Below are 10,162 nucleotides of genomic sequence, written 5' to 3'. Positions count from 1 at the left end.
GAGTAGGATCTTTTTTTCAAGAAATAATTTTAATTTTAAATTATTTTTAAATTAATTTCGTTAGTTAACCATTATCATTTGAACAAGAATTGATGCAGAAATCCTTTTTTTCACGATGAAGCGGCTGGTTAGGATATTCGTTTAACGAAATTGTTATTAACAATCTATAATATTTATTTTTTATAAATCTCGATTTATATAAATGCCTTTAAAGGCAATTCTGAATCACGTTTATTTAGAAAAATTAATTAAACGATGAGAAAAACTCATTTATTGAGAACTTGTTTATAAAAATTGTTTATAACATTCAAATTAAATATTATTATAATATTTCTATTATATGTGTACAGATACATAAATTCCAGCTAATAGTGAGTTTCTTTTTATATTTGTTCATCAGGCAAAAATTTACAAACCTGAAATATAGTCAATTTTGTCACATTATTTGTTTATACATATATTATTTCTCTGTCAGAAAAATTTAAAAAAAATGCAAACAACAGTTCTCTTACAAATTTAATGCTGAGCATTTCTAAAGCTAACTTTTGAATCGGTTAAGAAATACGACCTGGGGGTTATTACAAATAATGCATTCCTTTTCCAGACGACTCTTATTGAATTATAAAAGTGAAAAGTTCTTTAAAATGAATGTTAAAATTTAATAATTATACTGAAAGCAACATAATGAGGAGGGGTGCATAATCTGTTATCTGTGTAGATTTTACTGAATGAATGCTAAAAGCCATTTTCTCGGCATATTGTTCATAATAAAAGGTGGACATATATTTTTAATTTGATTATCACAGCAACAGTCGCCAGTACCGCCTCCTACGTGCTCTGGATCTCTACAAGGTCTACCTCAAAATGTACAACAGCAACCGCCAAGCCATCAACAAGAATCACTTTGCGCGGAAATGGCACGTGAATTATGTCGAGCTCTGCGATGTCGGGCACCCTCTCGCAGAAGAAGAGCTTGCGAAAAATGTTCAACTCATGTCATAAGTTATCATCCCTCAGACAATCCCACTCCAACTCCCATAAATGGGATACGAACTCAAGTGAGTACACAATATTTTGGGTCGCATGAATGATTTCTGTCGATTTTGGACGCATGACGCAACCTGATGAAACTAATGTGCTGAAAGTGCGGCTCCCGAGCTTTTTGTCACGCTTGAATAAACACATACTCTCTTTCGACCCTGTAGCTCCTCTTATCATGAAACTGTGGAGTCCGTCAGTTCTCAGAACGAAGTAAATCCACACTGATTAAATCCAAGTTCCAGTGTACTAGGATATCCCATTCGATTTCAGTTATCTCGCAAGTTGTTGGAGGAATATAGGAATACCCCCCCACCCCCCAGGAATAACTCTTCGGACAGCCCGGAAGGCGGAAATTGGGATATCCTCAGAATATATGGGACGTTTCCGGGATGTTCAAATGACCCAAGTAGATAATATAAAAATTGTAATATCCTACTTGGGACATTTGAATATTCCAAAAAACGTCCCAAAGATATTCTGTATATCCTGGGGATATCCCAATTTCAGCCTTATGGGATACCCGACGGGTTATCCGCGGGACATCCTGGGAGATAAATCGGATCAAATGGGATATCCTAGTATACCCTTTTTCTATAAAAGAATAGGAAACCAAAGCTTTTTTTTGTTCAAAATAACGTGTTTGAGACAAAAATTGAAAAAATGCAAATTTAGTTATTCATTCCAACCGACGAAGCTGACTTCTACCATAAAAAATGAATTTTCAACGAAACACAAATTTTTAATAAAATTGTTGTACTTTTCATAAAATGTGTAGTTGAATTTGCGACCTACACATATGAAATTTCAACCAAATGGTCGAATTTTTAATAAAAAAAGATTAAACTTCAACCAAAAAGCCTTCCATTTTCAATAATACAGTTACATTTTTAAGCCAAAAGACGAATTTTTTAGTATGTAGTTAAATTTTCAACCCGAGAAATTTAATTTTCAAAATAATACGATTGCTCAACAAAGAAGTAATCGTTAATATTTCAGCCCCCCAAAAATTCAACCAAAAAATAAAATCTTTAACCGCAGTGTTGAATTGTCAGCAAAATAATTCAATTTTATAGAAAATAGTTAAATTTTTAACCAGGGAACTGAACTTTCAACTTAAAAAAATGAATTCCGAGCCAAAAATTTAATAGTTGATATTTCAACGAAAAAAGATCAAATTTGTACCAGAAGAGATGATACTTAATACCAGACAGTTCACCAAGAATATTAATTTTATACAAAAAAAGAAGAATTTTCAACTGAAACCAGGTAGTAGATACTCCAACAATGCAAGATGAAAAATGAAAAATGTTATAGTTGATACTTGAGATATAAAATATTTTTATTTTAAATAAATAACAGTTGAATTCAACAACAAAAAGATGAATTTTCAACACATCAGTTAAATCTTCAACCAAAGTAAATAATTTTTTAACTAAACAGTTGCATTTTTAACCAAAAGAGATGAATTCTCAAAGAAAAGAGACAAATTTTCAACGAAGAGAGATTATTCTGTCAAAAAATAAAAATTTTCAACCAAATTATGGAACTTTTAAGCAAAAAGACGAATTTTCTGTAAAAAATTTTCGAATTTGTGACCCAACAATGTTAATTTTCAACAACAAAATTCATTCTTAGAAAAATAGTTTTATTTTAAGACAACAAAGAGGACATTGGAAACCAAGAACTTTAGTTTTCTACCAAGATAGGTAAATTTTCAACCAAAAAAGGTTTTAATTTTAAATCAAAACAGTTTAATTCAATCATAAAAGATGAATTTTCAACAAAATAGTTCAATCTTTAACCTACCATGATTAATTTTCAAACCAAAAAGAAGAATTGAAAGAAATTGCTAACCAAGAAGATTAGTTTTCCAGAAAAGAAGGTATTTTCAGCTAAAGAAAATATGAGTTTTTATTCAGATAGAAAAGTTACAATTTTATTTTTTTAAATTTTATATTTTAAACCAAAAACAAAACAAATTTTCAACAAAATGGTTAAATCTCCAACAGAATAGATTAACCTCCAGCCAAAAAAAAATATTTATAATAAAACTTTTACCCAAGTAATTATATTTCCAATTAAAGAAGATCAATTCTTAACCAAATATTTAGACTTTCAACTAAAGAGACGATTTTTTAATAAAATGATTAATCTTCGTCAAAAAATGATTTTTAACACAAAACATGATGCTTAAAAGAAGATTTGTAATTCTATGCAACATTTTGTTATGTTATGTTAGTGTTTTTTTTTTCTAAAATTGCTATTGTTGATCAAAAATCATTTCATCCGGGTATATTAGCGCTTTTCGCCATTATACTGCGTTGAGAATTAATTAGAATGAATTAGGATGAACTTCTGACAAAAATTGGATGACACTTTCTTGAAATTCGAACTCGAACAATATCGATGTTCCGTAGGAGCAAATGCAGTTTTTTTTTAATAAATTTGCGGAGTTTTTATATAAATATTTTAATATTTTTCTAAATCCCCTAAGAAAGAGAATTTATAAAGAGAAATTAAAGAGAAAGAGAAAGAGAGAAAGAGAGAAAGAAAGAGAATATAAAGAGAAAGAGAATATAAAGAGAAAGAGAATTTCTAAAAACTATAAATAGTTCCGTCATTAAAAATTTTTAATGTTCATAAAAAGTTACATTTCCAACAATTGTAAAAAGTTGTAAGATAGTCTACAGCGGGAAAAAACGAAATACGTTATAAAATAATAAATAATTTAGGAAACCAGAGCTTAAAATTTGGGACTTTGACTTTTCTGATCTATAGCTTATGAGTATGACTTTTTCATCAAGTCACAACTTGTAGGTTTAGCGCACTGTGTCAAGAATCCCGAATGTTAGGTGATCGATTTAGATATAGATATATAGGTTCGATACCCCGTAGCGTTACAAAAATTTATTTGTAATATGTTTAAAAATGTTATATATGTATTTACTGTATACAGCACTACTAATAAAGCACTGTATACAAGCACTCCTATTGGGGCAGTACTGCGCCAGTAGCGACATCCAGTGCTGGGCCAACACTGAAAGCCCAGTAGAAAATATTTTTATAATCCCAAAGATTAGCCAGTACAGATGAAGCACTGGCAAATAAACCAAAGGGGCTCTGTGATGACAACGATGAGGGCTCCATGAGGGAACCCCACGTTGGATCCCTATGGATCCATGGTTGCCATAAGGGCCTCGCTTGAATTGCACTAATGGATTCCGCAAGACTTGAGGGCAATACATGCGGGCCCCTACGGGGCTACCTCAATTTTTCCACACAGGCATATAGGTTATTTTAAACAAAAATCATTTGACTCATAATTTAATCTTACAAATTTTAACACCTTCAGTAAAAAATTAAATTTTAATAAAACAGCAATATTACATAAGAATTCTGAATTTCAGGTATTAGTTTTCATTAATTATAAAAAATTTTATCATATGCTTTTTTATTTTACTTTAGCTTACAGATACCATGAAGTACCAAATGTTTGTATTGATTATTACCTTACTTTTTAATTTAAAAATTGTGTTAGATAACAAAAAATAATAATTACGCGCATAAAACACGTGGTTTTTTCTAGTTTAATTAAAAGACACTAATGATAGATTTTTTCAGACAAGCAGCTTAGGAGTTCCGGTCGAATTGTCACCACATATACATATGCATCATCATCAACATGACTACGATGGAAATTAAAATAAAAATTTCCCTTCGCTCGATAATGCGCTACATGCAATACGTAAATTATTTCTCGCAAGAAAAATGGCACACTACAAATATATATGTATGTAAAAATAATTTTTGGATTTAAAACCAGAAGTTTGTCATGTTCAGTATGTCGTTAAAGATCGATGATTCGTTCAAGTCAAATTATAGTTCATCGCAATTTGGATCCGTCCTTTACATACAAAAACAAACTAAAAACCAGTTGTGGGCCAAGTGCAATTGAGTTCAACACTATACGTAATTATAGTGCTTTAAAAGCGTAACAGTTACCAGGTGCTCGAATATGTAATTATTTATCAAATTAGCAATTTATTACATAATAAAGATATTTATAGTGCTACGAATTTCAATCGCAGATACGATTGATGTACTTATGCTTTTCTTACAGCTTTAAAATTATTTTCCTTGCAACTTGCAATATTTTTTAATGACTGTGCCCATTACTGGCTGAAATATATAATGATTATGTTTAAATTACATGATATATCGGCTGCTGAAATGGTTAACTTAGTTTCTGAATATGAATTCTAGCTTATGCTCAATACATTTAATTTCAGTAGTATAGCTATGATATTGTCATGCCCCTTAACGACCGAGCAAGGTTCTATCCCGTGTTAAATATATAGTGGCGCGATCTATTGCCTGAGGTATTATCTTCCACATTTACTGATTTTCCTGTTTTATCGGCCTATGTGTCACGCCATATATTGGTAGAAATATCAACCAAGTTTTAAAGAAAAACGAGGAGACTATTGACCAACATGAGAAGAAGGATAAGCAAGAGGAGGATATTATTGAGAAGCAGAAAATAGATGAGAAAGAGCTCTTCCTTATCTATCTCCTAGGAGAAAAATTAAGAGCAGATAGAAGAGGAGTAGAAGATTGAATATAACTTGATCGGTAAATATGGATGTCGGTTAACTAGTTAGTTGATATCTATGCCAATGGATGGCACAACTGGAAACTTGTTATTACTTGTTATAGAGCAAACACCTAATTGATATTTCTCTGAATAGATGGCGCCAGATATCAGTCGTTAACTCAGGAATACCGGTCAAAATGTCAGTTGATATCTCTCAATAAATGACGCCACTGTAGACTCAACCTGGACCAGAAACTTGCTCGGTCAGTAAAAGGCTTGACGTTGCCATAGCTATACTACTAATTTCATCATTTAACTTGAATTCAGTTAATCTCTGAAAAATTAATATCTGTAAATATTCCTGACACAAAAGAGTGCATAGAAATCATGTTGACCCAGTTCTGAGGCTGAAGGCTTCAGAAGTAAAGAATATTATTAAGAGTACGAATTTTGATGTTGGATGTTATTTTGTGTATGTATGTTGTGCAATGTGCAAGTTAACACTGAATAAATGTGAGATTAGCGACAATTTGTTTTAAACTATTGTAATATTTGTAATCAATAGAATATTTGGTATATCGGCGAAAAGAAAGAAGAAAACTGTTTTATTTTGTATTATTTATTTCCATAATCAATGTGGACATCCTTAGTACCCAGGAAACAAGAAACGTTTGACCGCGTCGTATGAACTTAGAAAATTATCGCTTTGACCAGTTTTAGGTTCCCCCGGCTTTTTTCTAGAATAATAAATATTTTGTCTTAAAAATTTGGAAAATGATAGCAAACATGTTAACCGACGTCCCTGCACACTTTTTTGTAACATATTTTAAAAAAATGTATTTTGCTAAATTTTATCAATTTGCATGGCGCTTAGGAATTAGTATCGATTTTATCAGTGTTAGATTCCCCCGGCTTTTTTCCTAGATTAATAAATATTTTTTCTTCAAAATCTGGGGAATTATAGCGAACATGCTAATGGACGTCCCTGCACACTTTTTTGTGGATTAATTCCAAAAATTTGAATTTTGCTAAAAACGTGTGCGTTTATTTCGATATTGTGTGTTGCAATTCTCCCGAGCGTTACTTCCAAACTACAGAATATTCAAGGCCGAAAACTTTGAACTCACAAATAAACATAGTAACTAATGACCCGGAACTAACCTTGCCTGTAGGCAATTATAACCTCAAAATGATACACATGCATAACATTTTTATTTAGCACAATACATTTTTTGTTATTATCCCTCAAAAAAGAGTCCGGGGACGTCTGTTATCATATTTTATAACATCTCCGAATTCAGTTTTTAAACATTTTCATTTTATAGGTTAAAGGTACCAGTGAATCGGAGTAGTGGTTATTTTACAATGCACCAACAAATATTTCGTTACCGATGAAAAAAACGACGGCTAATCGTAATAATAATATTCACAAAAGAAAAATATAGACCAGAAAAAAGAACAACTTTATTTTTTAAATTTAATCACTATAAAATCGAATAGTTATCGTGGTATAGTATCGTAAAACGCAATACTCTGCTTCTTTTTTTCACTGCGAAAGAGAGAAACAGCAGCTGCGCATGCGCCATGCGCAAACCATGTCCATGTTAACATTTTATTGTAATCACAAATATTTAATACAGTGATTTGTATAATTTATTATAATTTATTGAAAAACTTTCTATTTATATAAAATTGAATTTCACTAACATATATGTAAATTTTATTAAAATTTCAATATTATAATAATTAAAATATTTAAATTAATTTGATATTTCATTTTACGCAATTCATATTAATAAAATAGGTTTCTTATGATGGACATTGTTGAAATCTTAAAAATCAAATTCATTTACGTCCCTAACTTATCTGAATTTTCCAATCCAAATTTACTTGCAGCCACTTCCCATTCACTACAATTAAATAATGATACATTATACAATTCATCGGACTTGATCCAACATCAATTGTATGATGCAGATTCGTTTCTGTAAAAAAGAACCTGCACTTCTTCATTCAGTTTAACATCCTTCAAACTCCATTTAATTGAGAATTTGAACCGATTAATGTGTTTCTTCTGTAAATCGTAAATCACGAATTGAACTGAATTTAGTTTTTTGAGGTTATGTTCTCCTCTAGGGTGCCAACCCCCGAGGGGCAGGTCGGGCGGCCGCCTGACCTGTTTTTAGGGAGGGGTCACAAAAATTGGGAAATATATTGTGTAAATAAATTAACTAGAAATGCACGGAAAATAAGGGAAAATAATTAAGTAAAGAAAGTGAAATAAAACAGAACGTGCACAAATCCATAATTCGCACGATTAAATTTATATTTATCAACAAGTTCACGAATATCACTGTATGCCAGCATAAATAAAACGGGTACAAAAAATTCCATTTGGAGAAAAAGTAGACCAGAGTTAAATAACTAATCATTTTTTTAAATTGGCAATTATAAGCGATACAAGAACATATCCTGATTAATTTTTTCGATTACAACAAATATATCGTGAAAAAAGATTGATTAATAAATGTTGCCTAAACAGTTTTTATAAAGCCAATACAAATTTATCTAACTTATCATCAGGCCAGCCATGTGGTCGAATCCATATATAATTCTTCAACATATAATATTAATTTTAATTATTTTGAGATTTTCAGATCACTTTCGAGTCATGTAGACATTTTCTATATTTCGATCACTATATTTTACAATATAATGATAATAAAAACTAAATAATGAATAAACGCTGTTGCCTATTGTTTTAAAAACATTAAAAGTTTTTTAGAAATTTGTAAAAAGACAATGATTTAATTGAGTAATATTTCAGATATTCTCGATCCATCCTCGCACCATTGTAGGCAATGCTTACCCCTTAGTACAAGTTTATACTCCTCGGGGTTAGTGCCGCTGAGTAGAACTTTAAGTAATTTTTGAATAACTGATAAAAATAAATAATTCAAGTCCCAACAATTTGAGAGTTTAATATTTATGCGAAATAGTATATTAGAGTTTTAACTTTAAATTATTTGCAATGTAATTTGATCCCTTATACATTTTTCTATTAAAATTGCTGATTTCCTTATCGTATAGAAAAATTATTATCAATGATTTATTTTTAAATTAAGCTCGAAGAAAGTTCTTTAATTTGATGTTTAAAATTTTGTCGTCCTATTCACGTATTTCAAGAATTAATTTGTTACACAAGTGCCTGAGAAAATAAATGTGCTTTCACGTTCTCGTTTTTTTTGCTCATCACATTGTTTTTTTCTCAAAACAGGGGAAGGGGGGGCCGTTTTGAAGTAGATCCGCCCGACCTGTTTCAAATAGGATTGGCGCCACTGGTTCTTCTATTCAAAATCTCTTAAAACTGTAGAACGAATATATCTCCGAATGTGGCTTGGCAGATTTAATTAAGTCCAAATAGCTGGCCAGTTGAAGAGTCCCAAAACAATTGAAATGCAGCTTTGTCAATTTGGAATTTAAGATACACATTTCAAAGCGCTACAGTTCAATCGTTTATTTTTTCCTTGGGTATATTCTAGATTCCTACTTAGATTCCACAATTGCGCCAACGGGGTATTTCTGCATAAAAGTCACTTTTTCCGCTTTGGAGCCGTTCGAAAAATACGTCAGACTATTTTGAACCCTTTTTCCATCCACCCCTTCTTTGTTACAGTTTATCGCACAAGACTTGAACCCCCCTGGGTGACACCCTAATGGAAGTTGAAAGATAGAAATCCTAAAAAAAAATATCTTTAACAATCTAAATTCGCGTCTATCTTTTTCAGTACGGCCTTTTTTATCCCATCCTTCAACTATCCACGTTAACTTTGTTATATCTCAATGTCGGTCTAAATTCCCGTTTATCTTTTTCAATCCCCTTTTTTCTATCCCATCTTATTCTTTGTCTATCTACGTCAATATTTTTCTACCTATTTTAATCTAAATTTACGCCTATCCTTTTTAGTCCCCCTCCCCTTTCCCATCCTATTCTTTGTCTATCCACGAAATCATTTCTTGTCTCTTGGTCGATCTAAATTTACGTCTATCTTTTTTAATCTCTTCTGTATCTCATCCCATCATTTGCCAATCCACATCAATCTCTTTATATCTTCTTATTAATGGACATTCACGTATATTTTTTTAATATCATTTTCCCTATCTCATCTTATCATATATCTATCAACGTCTATCTTCTCTTCTTTATCTCTATTTCGTTCTATTCATCATCTATCCACGACAATATTTTTTTATCTCTGTGTCAATTTAAATTCCGACCTATCCTTTTTAATCTTCTCTATCATCGTATCTTACATTGGTCAAATTTGATCCTTTTCTGTGTCCTTGTCAATCTAAATTTACGTCGATTTTTTTCGATCCTCATATCTCTATCGCATCCTTGCTTTATATATCCATGTCAACTGCAAGGTTTTGCCGCTAGCCCAGCAAACATGGTTACAGAACAGATCTGTAACTGTTATAGAACACAAAAGAACTTGTTCTAGAACAGGTTAATAACAGGTTATG

The 10,162-nt window shown here is 31.3% G+C and overlaps 1 protein-coding gene across 3 annotated transcripts in view; it reads left to right on the top strand.

The window, feature by feature from the left end:
• LOC117178880 (glutamate receptor ionotropic, kainate 2-like) overlaps positions 1 to 6,197 on the top strand; it is a 461,802-nt gene extending 455,605 nt beyond the window's left edge. For all 3 annotated transcript variants that reach the window (XM_033370402.1, XM_033370403.1, XM_033370404.1), the window contains 2 exons: positions 807 to 1,058; positions 4,663 to 6,197. In XM_033370402.1, the coding sequence (XP_033226293.1) occupies positions 807 to 1,058; positions 4,663 to 4,743 (333 nt within the window). In that variant the 3' untranslated portion in view covers positions 4,744 to 6,197. The remainder of the gene's footprint in view (positions 1 to 806; positions 1,059 to 4,662) is intronic.
• The last annotated feature ends 3,965 nt before the right edge of the window (positions 6,198 to 10,162 follow it).

The sequence above is a fragment of the Belonocnema kinseyi genome, chromosome 8 (assembly GCF_010883055.1).
Source record: "Belonocnema kinseyi isolate 2016_QV_RU_SX_M_011 chromosome 8, B_treatae_v1, whole genome shotgun sequence".
Taxonomy (NCBI): Eukaryota; Metazoa; Arthropoda; class Insecta; order Hymenoptera; family Cynipidae; genus Belonocnema; species Belonocnema kinseyi.
This window is presented reverse-complemented; position numbering and strand designations above follow the sequence as displayed.